Source organism: Mauremys reevesii, linkage group 3, assembly GCF_016161935.1.
Source record: "Mauremys reevesii isolate NIE-2019 linkage group 3, ASM1616193v1, whole genome shotgun sequence".
NCBI classification, from domain to species: domain Eukaryota; kingdom Metazoa; phylum Chordata; order Testudines; family Geoemydidae; genus Mauremys; species Mauremys reevesii.
The window spans coordinates 98,208,230-98,226,563 of NC_052625.1; the positions used below are offsets into that span (position 1 = coordinate 98,208,230).

General features: G+C 42.0%; 1 protein-coding gene and 1 long non-coding RNA gene across 10 annotated transcripts in view; one reads left to right on the top strand and one right to left on the bottom strand.

Annotated features, from left to right (window-relative positions):
* MTHFD1L (methylenetetrahydrofolate dehydrogenase (NADP+ dependent) 1 like) overlaps positions 1 to 18,334 on the bottom strand; it is a 234,081-nt gene that overhangs the window by 179,069 nt on the left and 36,678 nt on the right. For 8 of the 9 annotated variants that reach the window (XR_005596097.1, XR_005596096.1, XM_039529908.1 and 5 more), the window contains exon 11: positions 14,051 to 14,224. Coding sequence is in view for 7 of the 9 variants with exons in the window: in XM_039529908.1 (XP_039385842.1) it covers positions 14,051 to 14,224 (174 nt within the window). In the remaining 2 variants the exon portion in view is untranslated. Of the gene's footprint in view, positions 1 to 7,719; positions 8,223 to 14,050; positions 14,225 to 18,334 lie in introns of those variants that run through there. The other variant, XM_039529914.1, reaches the window with a different exon arrangement.
* Positions 1,260 to 8,939, top strand: LOC120400821. The gene is made up of 6 exons (XR_005596098.1): positions 1,260 to 1,305; positions 1,419 to 1,564; positions 1,652 to 1,917; positions 2,619 to 2,722; positions 3,526 to 3,779; positions 8,848 to 8,939. It is a non-coding gene; the product is annotated as an uncharacterized LOC120400821 (long non-coding RNA).

The window sequence follows — 18,334 nt, forward strand, 5'->3', positions numbered from 1 at the left end:
AAGGGGTTAAAAACAGCCCTGGGAAGGGGCCAAGGCTTGAGAAAGCAGCTTTTAGGCTGGGTTGATTGAGGAAGTGGCTGCAGGTGAGGCCACGCCCCAAACTGAGCGACAGCTGGCCCCTATAAAAGGCCAGGGAAGCCAGAAGCAAGGCAGTCTCTCTCTAGCTGTAGAGTGAGATGGGCCTGGCTGCAGGGAGCTGGACACAAGGTACCTGAGTGAAGCAGGGCTGGAGAAAGGCAGAGGAACTGGGGAGCTCTAGCCTGGAAAGCCCCAGGCTGTGGCCTAGCATTGGGCTAATAGGTACTGGGGTTGCAGAGGGCAGCCCAGGGGTAGGCCAAGGCAGCAGGCCCAAACCCAACCTTGCCAGTGATGAGTAGGCTGATACTGCAGTCTGCCCCAGGGTGTGGGGCTAGACAATGACTGGCAGTAGCCATACACTGAGGCAAGGTGGAGATAGAGGGTGGGGGTTCCCTGAGGCAGGGAGATCCAGAGAGAAAGGGGTTACTGCCAGGGGGCAGCACCCCATGTGAAAGGGCACCGGGGTCCAGGGAAGGACATGGGGGCCTGAGGACAGGCGGATCACCAGCCTGCAGAGGGCGCTCCAGTGCTGGAACAGAGCTAATTCCCGGAGTCACCAGCAGGAGGCGTCGCAGGGGTGAGTTTGACCCGTCTACAGACCCCTTTGATTTTTCTGCGATGGAGACAGTGTCTAGGTGACTTCTGAAATTGCTTGGACCTATCCAGATAAAAGGCCAATGCTCATCCTGCATTTAATGTATCAAGGAAAGTCTCTCACTGAGATTTATGTGGTGGGGGCGGGGAGGAACTGGTAAATGAATAGATTGGTTAAGTTGGAAATCTGACTGCAACTTAGATAAGAACTTTGGGAGTGGTTGTAGCGAGACCTTGTCCTGGAAAAATACTGTAAATAGTGGGTCTGCCATCCAGGCTTCAATTACTTCAGCCCTGTGGGCTGACATGATAGCTACTAGAAAGGTCATCTATATAGATAAGTGAAGCAGCAAGCTGATTGCCATAGGTTCAAAAGGAAGTCCCATAAGGTATCTAAGTACCAGGTTGAGAGCCCAAGTGGGATTAGCATTCTTAATCTGGGGCAGGGGGGAGGGAGTGTATGTAAAATTCCCCAGGTCCTTAATAAATCTCAAAGATATAGGGTGCGCAAAATTAGAAAAAGCTGATATTGTGGCAAGATGAAACTTAACAAAGCTAATCAATAAACCACATTTTTTTAAAGTCTAGTAGATAATTCAAGATGGCTGAGAACAGAGAAGATTCAGAAAACAGGTGATAACAGTGACACCAGTGGTGCAACCTCTTCCATTTCTAAAGGGAAGTAATTCAAGTTGATTCCCTCTGACTTTATTTTCTTTAGTAAAACTTGTACTCTTGTCGAGCAGATGGATTCTAATCCTGCGAATCATCTAAGAGCAATGCTTGGTGATGGAGGACCCCTATCTTGGAGTGCTGCAGAGGACCTGCATCCTGGGAGTGGACATGGGAAATAGTAGGAAGCTTGAGCACAGGTTGAACAAAGGTGAAGCAGGTAAGGATACCAAGCTTGCCATGGCCAGGTCAGTACAACAAGTATAATCCTGGCCTTGTCCTGCCCTATCTTGTTCATCATTCCTAGAATTACTGGTGGTGAAGGGACTGCATAGAACAAACCCTTTGTTCAAGGAAGGAGAAAGGAGTCTGTGAAAGAGAGATGACCTAAGCCGCTTCTTGAGCAGAATAAATACTATTTCCTGTTACTGGATGTTGCAAGTAGATCCACCTGTGGAAGTCCCACCTCTGTAATATCCCATGAAGGATTTGCGAGTCTAACTCCCATTCATAGTCCCAGGAGAAGCACCTGCTGAGCATATTATCAGCTGTGACATTCTGGACTCCAGGAAGGTAAAAAGCTGAGATCTCAATCCAATAGGCTATACAACAATTCCATAACTTTACAGCTTCAGCACACAGTGAGGGGAGATCGTGTTCCTCCCTGTTTGTTGACACAGATCATGCAAGCTACTTTGTATATATCATGATTTTGATTGAGTTGTACAAAATGAGGGGTCAGAGCTGAAGGCAGGCATTCTTGAGTGCCTTGAGTTCCAACAAGTTGATGTAGAGACTGGTTTCCTGAGGAGACCATCTGCCCTGAGTTGTGTGTGCATTGAGGCATGCTCCCCACGCTAACAGTGATGTGTCTATTGTCACAGTTATTGTTGGAGCTGGGCAGATGAAAGGGAAGCCCATGCAGACATTGCATTGATCTTTCCACCAATCCAGGGACATCTTTACCAGGAGAGGAACCGTAACCTGTTGTCCATGCTGTCTCTGGTTGACAAAGAGGTTCTCCTGAACCAGACCTGAAAGCAGGGGAGGCATAATCTTGCATGCTTAGTCATGAAGGTGCATGTTACCCTATGACCCAGAAGATGCAAACAGTTTCTAACTGTAGTATGGCTTCTGTGAATTGTCCCAACCAGACTAGATAAAGTTATGAGTTTGTCTGTAGGAAGGAAGGATCTGGCTCCTAGAAAATCTAAATATGCCCTTATGGATTGTATTCTCTGTACAGGGGCTAACTTGGACTTCTTTATGTTTAGCTGCAGACCCAACTCCTGGAAAATGAAGAGTGCTGTCTGATTAGTACTGATTTCAGTAGTCAGTCATCACTATACGGGAAGACTAAAATTGATTCTTGCCAAAGGTAAACACTTGCTACCACTAAAACCTTCGAGAACACCTCTGGAGCCACTGAAAATAATCCTGGCCCATGGTCAAGTGCAGGTATCCCCTGTGTGCGGGATGTATTGCTATATGGTGTCCTGTAGGTCAAGGACTGAAAGCCAGTCTTCTGCCTCTAAAGAGGGGGTTATAGCCACCACAGTCACCATATAAAACTTTTTAGACTTTACAAAATTGTTCAGTTGTCTTAGATCTTTTTGGCAAGAGAAAATACTTTGAGTAAAACCCTTTCCCCCTGTCAGGGTTTGGGACAGGTTCTACTGCTCTTAAACAAAGGAAGGAGTGTAGTTCTTGACTCAGTATAGTCTCATGAGATGGATCCCTGAAGAGGGAGGGAATGGGGAGGTTGGGAGGGACAGGAAGTGGATGGTGTAGCCCAATCTTATAACCTCCATGACCCACTTGTCGTAATATGCTGCCAGGCCTATTGGAAATGGGGAAAGCGGTCTCCAAAAGTGGGGTGGTGGGCAAAGATTTGCAGCTCACAAGACGTGAGAGAGGAATTGAGCCCTCGACCTATCTGTCAAAATTGTTGTTTCAATTATGATTGAGCACTAGCTGAAAGAGAATGGGAAGATCTTTTCCTCTGGAATCCCTGTCTTTTTCTAGTCGGTTCAGTGATTCTGTGAAAACCAGAGAACTGAGCCAGGTACAATCTCTGTGCAGTTTGAGACCTGCTAAATCTTCTTGTTTGTAGGGAGACTGGAAAACAGAAATTCTGAGTCCCTGGGGGGAATGTAACATTTCTTATCTGCCCATTTACAGATTGGTGGTATGGTGACAGGAGTTTTCCACAGTCTTTGCTGGATCCAAGAGTGCATCGGCAATGGGTAGCCAGTCCTAGATAGGTATCCCCAAATGCAAAATATCCTGGAGCTTGTGATGCAAGTCTCCTTCTCAAACGGTATCTGGAGGATCCACCACCTTCTTTGCAAGGTCCTGAAATTGACAAAAACTATCAGCCATCGATGGTGGTAGAGGCATGACTACCTCATTCAGAGATAAAGACAAAAACAGAGGTGAGGGGGGCTGTCCCTTTGTCTGTCCTAGCCTCCTGTTCCTCAAAGGTCTTCTCATATTGAGGATTTGGTGGAGGAGATGATATGATCCTAGTTTCCTGGTGCAGTGGAGCAGGAAGTCTGGCAATTTATTGCTGAGACACCACCCGAGGACCCCAGTGTGGCCATTGGGGAGGCTCACGTGGGAGTGGAAGTGGTACCCAGGACTGATCCCATCATCCCTGACATGGACGAGGGTCTTTATCAACATAAGGATTCCCATAATGATGTGGAGGGGTACCCTGCACTGATGATGAGGAGACTGAATGTCACCTTCATTTCCCTCAATATCCTCCAATGGGAGGGCTGGCGGAGGGGGGGGGGCGGGGAGAGAGGGAGGAGGAGAGTAGAAATTGATTGAGAATCCTGCAGTACGTGGAAGCACTGGTAATCTGGAGACTGGGGCCTTGGTAGCGAGAGTTTTTTGGTACCCACAAGCAGAGGAGACTCCAGCTTGTCTGTCTTACTTGTCCGACAAGTCCCTGGAGTAATGGAATTCTTGCAGTACCGAGTGGGTCACTATCAACGCAACAGTTGACTTCGGCAGTACTATTGGTTTGGAGCATACAGGTATTGGGCCCAAAGGAGTGAACTTTTGTCAGCAAAGACAGAGCCAAGTGGGAGGACGCCACAGGTAAATTTGAAATAGACGATGCTAATCTGAAGGCAGATGTACCAGGGCCCTGCTGGTGCCATATTTCTCTGAGGTGCTCTGGGATCTCCATTCTCCGCCAGTACCGTCTTTCACCTGCACAATACTGAGTTGAGAGGTCAAGGCCTCCAACACCAGAGACCTAGCAGGAGATCGGGATTTCTTGGGAGCTGGCTCCTTGTGGTGGGAGACCAAGCTCCTCCTCCTCCTCTTCAGAGCCTTTCCTGAGTCCTCCAAGATCTTCTCCTTCTTCTGCGAGACCTTAGCTGAAGTTGAAGGTGCACTGGATCAGTACGGACACAGATGTACAGGTGGGGGAGGTCCTGGTCTGATTCGGAAGGAAGCACCCCAGCAGCATCTTTAGCTTGGTCTCCCGATCCTTCCAAGCTCTAGATTTCAGAACCAGGCAAAAGTTACACTTTTAGGGGAGAGGGGACTCTCCCAAGCAACAGGTACATTTAAAATGGCTGTCACTGATTGGTATAGCCTCCTAACAAGAGAGTCTGCGTTTGAAATTTGACGAGTCAGGCATGCCCAGCCAGGCCAAATAAGCTCTCCAGAATAAAATGGGGGAAGAAAAACAGGGAGAGGAAAAACTGAAACCTCTCACAACACTAACTAGAACACTGAACTAACTAAACAACTACAAAACATGCCGAGGCACTCACAAGGCAGATACACTAGAGCTGCATCTCAGGCCCAGGCAGTAGAGAAGGAACTGAGGTGGTTTGCCTGAGCAGCCCTATGTATCCTTGGAGTGTGGCATGAGGTTGTACAGAATGCATGTGCAGGCCAAATGGACACTGCTAATGGAAAATCTCTGATCAAGGGCTCGAGAGGCACATGGACACCTGAAGCGGAACACTCACAAGGACACTACTGGAAGAAGAATACTCCCTTAGCTAAAATTCAGTATGAACAACATATGGCTCAGAAAATTTTCAAACACACTCAAAATTATTCACTTGAGGTGTGTGTTTCTTTCATCAGTGAGAGAAAAATGAATACAACCCAAGAGTACATTTCCATTGACATCATTCCTGCTGAACTCACAAGGAAAAGCTTTGCAAAAAAAGGAACACGTCACTGTTTAAATCTGTGGTATCTTTACTGAAACAAATAGTTGACTTAAGGCATGTGACATTAAGGATTTCATTTTCATTCCCATGGAAATACAAGCATGCATGCATATGCTAGCCAAAAGGGGCAACTCCTATATTATGACCTCTTCAAGACTCAAGCTAAATATACAATTCTAATTAGAAACATCTCATTTTCCTACTCTAGCAACTTTGCAAGGTATTGTTGTCCAGTATAAACTCAATTCATAACCATGAGGCACAAAACAAACTGAAATCCTCGTTTTGCAGACAGCTATGAAATTGTCTGGCTAAGAGAGAGAAATTCTTAAGCTATTTCTTGACCGTAATAAAGATGACTCTAAACCCAATAGTTTATAGCTTAATAAAGAAACACAAAAACCACTCAGTTTGTCGCATATTTATGTTTTGATTTCTAAATGGCAATAAAAATATCAGGCTATAAACTTTGACAAAAAATGCATGTATGCCCACGGGGAGTTCTGCATAAGTAAAGATTGCAGGTTAGGGCCCTGGGAATGTAAATATTAACAGAAACACACATCCAAGGGCAGAAACAATATTTATTATTGAGAAAAGTAGAAAAATGAATGTATCTGCTGCTTTTTAGATTGTTACTTAAAAAAACACTATCTTATTCTATTTTAATATGAAATATATCAGCACTTTCCAAGAATGAAATCCTGCCTCACTGAAGCCAAAGGGAGTTTTGTCTTTGATTTCAATAGGGCCAAGATATCAGCCAACATCTTTAGATTTACTTTTAAAAATATTTTAAAAATATTTTCTTGGGATGTGTGAACATGACTCTAAAATCAGTTCAGGATATACTAAAATGATATCATAATAGTGATTAATAAGAAATTGATTGTTTAAGAAAAATTCCTAGAATTCTTACTGAAGAAAAAAGGGTAAAGACAAAATATCCCATAGGTATCATGTATTTAACTCGGGTTACTGTACATCTTTGACAGGCAAACAAAATTTCAAGTCTGTTTTAAACTCATCCTAAAAGGGAAGATAAAGTATAGAACTATAGGACTATCAAGCCAAATCCAAATGGCTGAACTTAAAAACACCATGCAGGTGGGAGTGGGAGAAAGTTTCATTAATTTAGACAGTATGCATCTCCAAGTTTCTCCTGCAAGTGCTGACACTGCATACATTAAAAAACCCTGCAAGATGTGAATGGCTTTTGGTGTTTAATAAGGATTACACACTTCTGCAAAGATTTAACATGATGACAACATCAAACTGTTTGTTATAAAAACTAAGAAAACTACCAAGAAAAAAACCCTGTTAACTGTTTAATGAGGATTATAGCAAAGAATCTTCAACAAAAGCATCTCAGCTGTTCAAAGGTTATGTTACTAAAGCAACAAGATATGGATGTAAATGTACGAATCTAGGAACAAAGAACGAAAGCAGCTGTCAGGGGCTGCCCATGAAGAACACAGAGGCAGGCCCAGTGGAGGGGTCTGAAGCAGTTGGGTCTTCCTAAGGTTCCAGGGGATAGTAAACCTTAGGGAGATAGACAAGCATATAGACTGTTTTATTGCTTTAAAATCCTGTTCTCTTATGCTTTGCTATGTTTCTGCTGTTAAGATTAAACAATACTTCAAGAAAGCTTTCTGGTCACTGTGTTAACCACTGGTCACCAGGTCCAAAACGGAAGATTTATAGGTGCCAGGCCCATTTGTCTTGCAGAGAAATCTCAGTTGACACTCAGGGTACCGTAATCCAGGGCCAAGCCTAAATGTGGGAGAATTGCGCGGTTACACCCCAGCACAGCCGCCAGCAAGAGGCCTAACACTTAAGGCCTAACTCAGAGACGAAAGGGGAGTCAATGGTGTAGCTAGCCCTGTTACCATAACACCTCTGCATTATGCACCTAGACTATTTGGTTAGTTTTATGTTTAAAATAATCTAACCTGGCTGCCAATGGCTAGCTATAGCTCTGTTGCACATTTTTAGAAAGATCACATTTGGAATGTGAGCCTGTGCTTTGATCTTAAGCAACATTGGAAGGAATTAATTTTAAAAACACTCATTTTTACTCAGATACAGTGGACTCATGCACATGTTTACATTCTTCTTTGAATTTTCCTTTAATAGATTTTGAATAGAAACATACAAAGCCCATAATCATTATTCTCCTTATAATACTTATTTCCCCTGCTACCATCGGGTCACCAATTTCCTGGCAAAATATGAAATTTTCCATAACTTTGGAAAGTTTGTTTTTTCAAAATATGATCATAAAGAAGACATTTGCAAGTATTTATCTTTTGTCTTTATGTACTACATTCAACTTATAGTGAAAATATTTCTGTGGGAAAGCCACATGAGGTCTGATTGAAAGAAAAAATAAACATACAAACAGTGAGATGATACACTGCACCAGCTGTAACCTCCACACAGTTAAGGGTATTGTAAGAACCCAGCAAGAAACTTACTGTATACATTTTCAGATGATACTACAATGGGGGCTTTTTGCTTAGCTTTCTTGATATTAACTCCTCAGTATCACTGGTTCTGGTGATACTGATGTACAGTGTACAGTTGCTGTTGTTGTACAGTGCTCTTGTTCACACAACTCTGAGCTACATGGTCTTGAAATGTTTCCATTCTGAATGGATGGGATGTGGGACTCTGTTAAACGAAAGTGCGAGTAAGAAAGATTTGCCAGCTTGTGGCAACTGATTAAATCCTGCATACAGCTATTCAAACTGGGTCTGGCACTTAATATTTCTATACATCTGACATTTGGAGAGTTTTTCTGAAGTTAGGGAGAATGTTCAGTATCCCCAGCACCCAACACCTCCAGAAGACATACCAATGGACTAAACTGTTCCTTTTCTGAGTAGGTCTCTGAAACGTGCGCATTTACATCAGACTCTATCATTTCCACAGGAAGTGAAACAATTATGTTCTGGATACATGGCATTTTGGGTATAAAAGTTCAGAATCATAACCAAGAAATGTATAATGTACAGCAAATTGAGGAACAGATTATACAGAAAATCAACTTGGCTTATGAAATGCTGAACATTATGCATAATTAACAAGTCCCCATAAACTGGAGTAACCCATAAATGCAGAAATAGAAAAATCGCAACAGTTCCCTGTGAAGCCACGTGTCTTACTAAGCCATTTTAGCACACTTGCTCCAGTGGCCAAAACTACAGCCTTTTAAAGCTGTTTGTATTTTTCTTTGGTTTCAAAGTAAACATAAAAATCTAATATAAAAATGTTGTTGTTAATCTTGTCCTGGCAGGGGGAAGGACCAGATGGCCGACAAGATCATTTCCAACTCCAGCTTCCCCAATTCTGTGCTGTTCTTTCACCATCCTGAAAGGCCTTTTCCCCCCAACAGGCATTGTTGCCCACTTTCCTCACTGAGCAAATAACTGCGGGGAACCCGAACTCTATTCCCACTCTCATTATTGAGAAGACCACAAACAAGGAAGCAGTACATTTTAAATATGGAAAAAAAATAAATCACATCTAAGAAACTTACTGGCACTGGACATAAAAAATTAGTCAATATTTTACAGCAGCAGTTCTCAAACTGTGGGTTGGGACCCCATTTTAACGGGGTCACCAGGGCTGGAATTAGACTTGCTGGGGTCTGGGACTGAAGTATGACCCCACCGCCCAGCCTGGGGCTGAAGTCCTTGGGCTTTGCCCCCCCCCGAGCAGTGGGATGCAGGTGGGCTCAGGTTTTGATCCCCCCCCCCCCACCACGTCCTGGGGTCCTTTAGTAATTTTTTTTTTGTCGGAAGGGGGTCATATACAGTGAAGTTTGAGAACCCCTGTTCTACAGTCATGCTACCCCTCAGTAAGGAAACATTCTATGCTAACCCTTATGTAATATTCCTGGGGGAATGCTGTGCCACTGCGGATACACAGAATTTGTCTCCCACAGATTTCTTTGCTTCCCCACAGAAAAATGACTTGAAGCAAAGGGAAGTCGCAAGAGCAGTCATGCAACCCTCCTCAGCAGTGTGTCTTGGGTGCACAGGGCAGCTGGCAGAGAGGTAAATCACTGTGGGGCAGGAGGCAGGACTGAGGAAGACCCAGCTGGTGGCTCCTATCCTGCGCCGGGCTCAGCTGCTAGCCTCAGCTGGGCTGGGGAGGACAGGACTTCCTCTTCCCTTGCACGTCATACGGGGCCCAGTCAGACCCATCCCCAGATCTCTCCCCCCAGCTGCAGGAAGCTCTGCAAACAACCCCCCTTTCTGCTTCCTGCACCCATAGCTCCTCAGCTGCAGCGGGAGCCTGTGCTCCCCAGTGCCATGCTGGAGCCTCCACACTTATTTGACAAATAACATTTTCAGAATTTTTCAGAATGTTAAAATATGGTGCACAGATTTTTTTTTTTAGCACAGAATTTAATTTTTTTGCACAGAATGCTGTCAGGAGTAATGTAACAATGGTTGTTACTATAATGTTACAATAGCCTCATACAAATTACTCTATGTAGGGACCCACTGCATAATTCAATTATGCATTTACACATAGGGACAATTTATTTATTGTCAAAATATTATATACACCTCTTTGAACCATTTTCCTGAAAGCTCTCAGATCCATATCTGGTCTACTCACTATTTTGCCATCCTTCCTTCATGTCCGGAATGATTAAACTAGCTAGAGATATAAAGGGTAACAAGAAAACATTCTAGAAATACAGTGGCGAGTGGTGGGGACCCATCTACTACTGCAAGTCCCATCACAGGGCACGGTAAATAGCAGCATCCTGCTGCACCTCTTTAACCTCTGTTAGTCAATGCTGCTATTTTTCCCTGGACACTTCCCCTTGGCCCCAGGATGTTCTTTGCTCTCACTTCAGGGCACTCAGCTGCTCAGTCCCAGCAACCAGCCACTGCTCTGTCCAAAGTACTTAGTTCTCTCAGCGCTCCAGGGATGTAGTCCTTATTCCCTGGGCTCCCAGCAGCAATTGACTCTGCCCTGCCATTCCTCTTATCTGAGCCTGCTGGGCCCAGATAGGCTGCGTGGGGCACAGCCACTCCTACGCTGCTGCTCGGAGGACTCACCTCCACTGCTCCCTGCTGAGGTTAATTATTTTTACTCTAGTGTGGGGCCAGTGCCCCATCATGGGGTGGGGGGGAGGGAGAAGGAGGAGACAAAAACAGAAAATGTGGAAATACCAAAAGTGCTAAATAATTTTTTTGATTCAATTTTCACCAAAAAGTTTAGTAGCAATTGGACATCTAACAATTAATATAAGTGAAAATGAGGTAGGATCAGAGGCTAAAATAGGGAAAGAACAGGTTAAAAATTACTTAGACAAGTTAGATGTCTTCAAGTCACCAGGACCTGATGAAATACATCCTAGAGTACTCAAGGAGCTGACTGAGGAGATATCTGAGCCATTAGAGATTATCTTCGAAAAGACATGGAAGATGGGTGAGATTCCAGAGGACTGGAAAGGGCAAATATAGTACCAATCTATAAAAAGGGGAATTAGGGCAACCCAGAGAATTACAGACCAGTCAGTTTAATTTCAGTACCCGGAAAGATAATGGAGCAAGTAATTAAGCAATCAATTTCCAATCACCTAGAAAATAATAAGGTGATAAGAAACAGCACGGATTTATCAAGAACAAATTGTGCCAAAGCAACGTAATAGCTTTCTTCGACAGGGTAGCAAGCCTTGTGGATAGAGAGGAAGTGGTAGCTGCGGTATATCTTGATTTTAATAAGGCTTTTGATACTATCTCGCATGACCGTCTCATAAACAGACTAGGAAAATAAAACCTAGATGGAGCTACCATAAGGTGGTTGCATAACTGATTGGAAAACTGTTCCCAGAGGGTAGTTATCAGTGGTTCACAATCAAGCTGGAAGGGCATATTGAGAGGGGTCCCACAGAGATCAGTTCTGGGTCTGGTTCTGTTCAATATCTTCATCAGTGATTTAGATAATGGTGTAGAGAGTACACTTATAAAGTTTGTAGACAATACCAAGCTGGGAGGAGTTGCAAGTGCTTTAGAGGATAGGATTAAAATTCAAAATGATCTGGAAAAACTGGAGAAATGATCTGGAGTAACTAGGATGAAATTCAATAAGGACAAATACAAAGTACTCCACTTAGGAAGGGTCAGCTAGTTGCACACATACAAAATTGGAAATGACTGCCTAGGAAGGAGTACTGCAGAAAAGGATCTGGGGATCATAGTGGATCACAAGCTAAATATGAGTCAACAATGTAACACTACTGCAAAAAAAGCAAACATAATTCTGGGAAGTATTAGAAGGAGTGTTGTAAGCAAGACATGAGAAGTAATTCTTCTGACCTACTCAGGCCTAAACTGGCATATTGTGTCCACTTCTGGGCACCACATTTCAGGAAAGATGTAGACAATTTTGAGAAAGTCCATAGAAGAGCAACAAAAATGATTAAAGGTCTAGAAACATGACCTATGAGGGAAGATTAAAAAATTGGGTTTGTTTAGTCTGGAGAACAGAAAACTGAGGAGGGACATGATAACAGTTTTTAAGTACTTAAAAGATTGTTACAAGGAGGGAGAAAAATTGTTAGGATAGGACAAGAAGCAATGGATTTAAATTGCAGCAAAGGCAGTTTAGGTTGGACATTAGCAAAAATTTCTGTCAGGGTGGTTAAGCACTGGAATAAATTGTCTAGGGAAGTTGTGGAATCTTTGTCATTGGAGATTGTTAAGAGCAGGTTAGACAAACACTCTTTAGAGATGATCTAGATAATATTTAGTCCTGACCTGAGTGCAGGGAACTGGATTAGAAGACCTCTCAAGGTCCTTTCCAGTCCTATGATTCTATAATTTCTCTCTCTCCCACACAAAGCAGCATTCAGGGTATGTACTGCACTTTTTCCTAGGTTGCTGCCCTTAAAAGGGCAGATTGGGAGATAGAATAGGAAGAACGATGTAAAAAAGAGGAAGCTTACAGAAGGCAGTTCCTCACATCCTAAACGCCATCTGAATAGAGTTCTGCATCATATCCATGTTCCCGCCTAAGATACTTCTAAATCTGTGCTTGTGTGAAGCTCCACTCCTCTGGGGTTTGGGAACAGCCTTCCCCTGCTGCATAGTGCCTAAATCATGCAGTAGCAACTTAGAACCTGAAAGAGCAGAACAATTTTGCTCATCATCAACCCCATGGCTGAACCGGCTTCTATTTTATTTTGTTGTGCAGATAAAATTAAAAATGTAGCCCAATAGACATACAGAGTTGCTTTTGTGTTTCAAAGAAAGGCTCTCAGTGAACCTTCAAACATGGAATATTTCTGTAAATTGTAATTTCACAAGACGGCCTTGATGACAACTTCGCAAGTTTCTGGGTGACAGATTGACGTGATAGAAATTCATTGAACTGATGCCAGGCATCCAGATTTCCCACTAAGAATGTGCAAAAGCTAACTGTTTGTGCTAGCATGGAAGACACTAGTTGATCAAGGGACTGGCAGGACAAAGGCAACTAAGAATGGCTCTCTCCTCTGGACCATCTGGAAATCGTAACTTCCCAATTTTGTTGCACTACTGCCAAACAACAACACCAAGAATGTCACTAGAACTGGATTACATTTGGCAATGAAAAAAAATTTGCTAGATCTTCCATTCTTCTCTGCACCCTTTATATATACTATGCTTAGTTACGAGGAAAAAAGGTGCTAAATAGCCGTTAGAGAATTTTATGAAAACAACCTAAAACTGATCAATTCACAAAGTAAAAAAAAACACCCGTGCATTACTATGGGCTTTTGTTGTAAAAAGAAAGCAAAGGATATTCTTCAATCTAATGTTTCATGAAAATGGTTGCACATTAAGTGCACATGTGAAGAACTTTCCTTTTCACAAAGCAGGTGTGTGAGAAAATATTTTATTTCTAAGTGGGTGAGAAAGGAGGTAAAGGAAAACGGGTGAGAAAAGGAGACAATATTTCTAGATGAAGCATAATATTTTAAAATAATCATGGGAACAGAGAGTAGGATAAGCCTGCCAGGAGACATGTCTACATTTTAGGGGAAAAAACATGGATTTTATTTAACTATGCAGTTTGCTATTCAATAAAAAAAGTATTTACCATTAATACCAATAGATTACCATGTAGCTTCCATTAAAAATTGTTTATAAACAGCCACAGTACTGACAAAGTGACTGCACTTCTGAGTCAAATACTTTAAGAGCTGACGAGTCAAGAAAAATCAAATAGTTATAAGAGACATTTTAAGAAGCTTAACTTGATCTACCTTCCATAAAACATACATAATTTCTGTAAATCCCATCTCGGGGGAAGAAAAAAAAAAAGGTTATTTAAAAAAAGGGGGAAAAATAAATACTTGCTTTCATAATGCACCAAGTGCTGCAAGTTTATAATGGGCAATTTATTCAGTAAATTAAAAGATACGAGTCACATGTTTGTGTTAGCAGAGAGAGAGAGAGCAGGGAAGGGGGAAGCTTAGTGTATATTCTTACCCAGCAACTAGAACGTATTTTCCATCTGTTTGATCCTTTAACCTTTCCAGCAGGGACAAACGTACTTTGGCTTTGGTTTGGCCATAGATTTCAATTTCATCTGCAAGCAATCCTATCTCCTTGGCAAGTACATCAACAGCTTTTGGACTCTGTCCTCGGGAAATCTCAATATCACTGGAAAAGAAAACAAATAGGAGCCAAGAGACTTCTCTCAGCTTAGGTGGTCGATGACAGAACACAAAATAACAGCAAACGCTGCAACAATGAAGTTATTGTAACCGCTTTATGATCTCTTCTCCCAGATTTTGTTATCTGAACCTAAATACTAGCCAACACCTAATGTAATATTGGAAAACATGGTTGTGTTATCTATTCTTCCCCCGCCTCCAGCAATGTTTACTAACATTTCATTGTATTCTTTTCTTTAATTGGGGTCCAAATATTACACAATGACTTCATATCAGACTAATCAGCGTCTGCTGGATATTCAAGAATGTCACTTTAAAATGGATTTTTCTGTCAGTTTCTTTTCATCCTCTATAGCTGTACATTTCAGCATTTACATGTGAACATTATTGCAAAGCACATACATTCCTTATAGTTAGCACTCATATAAACATATACAAACATACTTACACATCAAAGAATGTGAAAGCAAACTTCAAGCCTCACTACTCCCCCATGAGGTAATGTAAGGAGATAGATAATATACACAGGGATCAGTTCACCTACCACTGAAATACACCTATATGTGGGATAGCACGCAGTGTCTGTTTAACTACACATAACACTATACAACAGGTAAAGATAAGATGGAAAGAAGAACAAGGCAACACACTGAAACTGCAGGGAATTTACTGTGGGTTAGGTGAACATCATAAATCAAATCGGGATTTAACATCAAACTTAACAGGCCTAGCCTTGCAAAAGAAATGCCATAGGATCTTTAATATCTGCACATGAATAAGGACTAATGTTAAAACTCAACTGCAGATGTCTGCTCTTAGCACTCATTAACACTAGACTGGGTCATTTGTTCAATTCTTTTTCAGAGAAGTATACCACTTAATTAATCATCAACAACATCTCCTGCAGCAGTGAGGTGTCTTTCCAGAGGTCTCCGATCCACATACTGACCCACTCTGACCCTACCTAGTGAGATGTTACAGAATCACAATACATGACGATTTAGCTGCAGACCATTTCTACTCATCCCCCTCTTAAAATGCATTCTCTTCCCTTGCATCAATTCTTCTCTCTAAACAGAAGTGCATACCAATGAGACCTCTTGCATAAAGGATAGTTTCAGTCTTTCTATGCTTTTCTGCATCAAACCCTATAAATATATACTTAAAGAAAGCTGAATCTGGTTTATTTAAGGGAGTGAGACATGCAAATTTCAGCAGCTGGGACACCATACAGATGTGCAAGATTACACTGCTGAGCAGCAAAAAGAGAAACAGAAGTGTGGCTGGCAATATATTTTCTTTCAACTCTATTTCATTTTTAAGATATTGAAATTCCTATACAGAATTGTGTATTAAAACACCGTTACTGTCCTTTTGTAACTTGAGAGATAACAACTTAAACATGGACTTCCTGAATTCCTTGTAGCGCCCTAAGCTCTCTCTACTTCCTTCATCTCTCCTGACAGAGGTGACTCCCACACAAAATTCTACAGAATCTCCTTTCTCCATCTCTTGCCAAATCTTAAAGAGTATTATAATGCATCTCTGCTAGTGAGGACATTGCTTCAGTAAAACTGGCTTAATGTACCATTATAGACCTGGGAATAAAACACCAAGGTGAAACGAGTTTTATAGGCTCAGCTTAGAAATCTCTTTTTAGGTACCAAGTTAAGTTTTCAGTCGATCTACCTAAGCAAAATAACTGCTGTTGTCATTCCTTCGCTGAAGAGCTCTTAAGAACCTTTGGGAAAAACAGCTTCTTAATAGAAGCAGCAAAGAATCCTGTGGCACCTTATAGACTAACAGACGTTTTGCAGCATGAGCTTTTGTGGGTGAATACCCACTTCTTCGGATGCAAGCAGTGGAAATTTCCAGGGGCAGGTGTATATATAAGCAAGCAAGAAGCAAGCTAGAGATAACGAGCTTATCTCGTTATCTCTAGCTTGCTTCTTGCTTGCTTATACGTTATCTCTAGCTTGCTTCTTGCTTGCTTATATATACACCTGCCCCTGGAAATTTCCACTGCTTGCATCCGAAGAAGTGGGTATTCACCCACAAAAGCTCATGCTGCAAAACGTCTGTTAGTCTATAAGGTGCCACAGGATTCTTTGCTGCTTCTACAGAACCAGACTAACACAGCTACCCCTCTGATAGCTTTTTAATACAAACAGAAAGCCTTTTACCAGGGAGGTTACATATAAACGGAGACATCCAATAGAATGTAGTTATTTTTTAATACAATAGGATCACTCCTCTATTAACAAGATGGGTGCAAGGAAAGACTTTACAATGATTTTGCATTTACAACTTAATTATAACTGGTAGAAATAAACAAGGCTTTTTAAGTGTTTATGTCTAGACACTTAATTATTTCTGTCAACAAATATTCTCCAGAATGTTTCTGATAGCAAACATTACTAGGCATCCATCTGTGTCTATTGAGCAGTGAATACAAGTACTACTACTACTTTTTTTTTTAAACAGCTGAGGGAGACTGGTCCTACAGTTTTCAATATTTCTAGCACACAGATGATTATAATCAGCATCCAGAAAACCATCACATGCTTTCCTAATGAACCTAGGTATATTATGCAATTATAGAAAAAAGTTGCTGCTGAGATCAAAATCAAAGTCTCCTACACCCAGTGTGGTCTGTTGTTCATTCTGGAAGCAACTACCTGAGCAGAAATGCATCACCCATATACCTATACAGGAAACCCTATACATGAAAATGTTTTATTTCTTCATAAGAATGACCCTACTGGGTCAGACCAAAGGTCCATCTAGCGCAGTATCCTGTCCTCTGACAGTGGCCAGTGCCAGATGCCGCTGAGGGAATGAACAGAACAGGAATCATCAAGTGATCCATTCCCTGTCACTCATTCCCAGCTTCTGGCAAAGAGAGGCTAAGGGCACCATTCCTGCCCATCCTGGCTAATAGCCATTGATGGACCTATCCTCCATGAATTTATCTAGTTCTTTTTTGAAGCCTGTTTTAGTCTTGGCCTTCACAACATTCTCTGGCAAAGAGTTCCACAGGTTGACTGTGTGTTGTGTGAAGAAATACCTCCTTTTATTTATTTTAAACCTGCTGCCTATTCATTTCATTTGGCGACCCCTAGTTCTTGTATTATGAGAAGTAGTAAACAACACTTCCTTATCTACTTTCTCTACACCAGTCATGATTTTATAGCCCTCTGTCATTTCTCCCCTTAGCCGTCTCTTTTCCAAGTTGAAAAGCCCCAGTGTTATTAATCTCGCCTCATACAGAAGCCATAGGATTTACGTGTAGTTTATGAAACAGACAACTTCCTTCTTTATTAACAGAGAGAATCTTTGAATTTTGCATTCAGGGCTACTTGCAGGTTTTTCCAGACAGCTTAAGCCTCATACTTCAAAAGCAGCAAAGAGTCCTGTGGCACCTTATAGACTAACAGACGTACTGGAGCATGAGCTTTCGTGGGTGAATGTCGACATGCATCCGACGAAGTGGGTATTCACCCATGAAAGCTCATGCTCCAATACGTCTGTTAGTCTATAAGGTGCCACGGGACTTTTTGCTGCTTTTACAGATCCAGACTAACACGGCTACCCCTCTGATACTTGACACTTCAGTTATCATTACTAATTGTTCTTGGTTTTTTGCATACTTGAAATTCAGCATTAGAAACAGCAATAAGGGACAGGCTGAGCGCTTGAGGCAGGATTCCTCAGTCAAAGGGATTATAACTCAAAGGGGCAGAGAAACTTTAATCCAATTAGAAACTGTCACACAGAGAGCTGCAGCATTCAGCACAGAGGAGGGGTGAGGAATCTAGAGGCTGATCCAAAGCTCAATGAAGTCATTTGAAATCTTTCCATAGACTTTGATGGGCTTTGGATCAGGTCCTCACTGTCTCCTCTGATTCCCTTACAATATGTCTACTGGCAAAAGGTTACCCTAATGGCTCCAACTGGTACAACTCCCAATTAGATACTCCATCAGCAGTTTGGTCTGACCAGCTACTGGTCTTATTGGAATTTGTGTATGTGTTTTGTGGTGAAGGAGATAAAAGCAAAAATATAATTTCTTCTTCCATATTTCAATAACTCACAA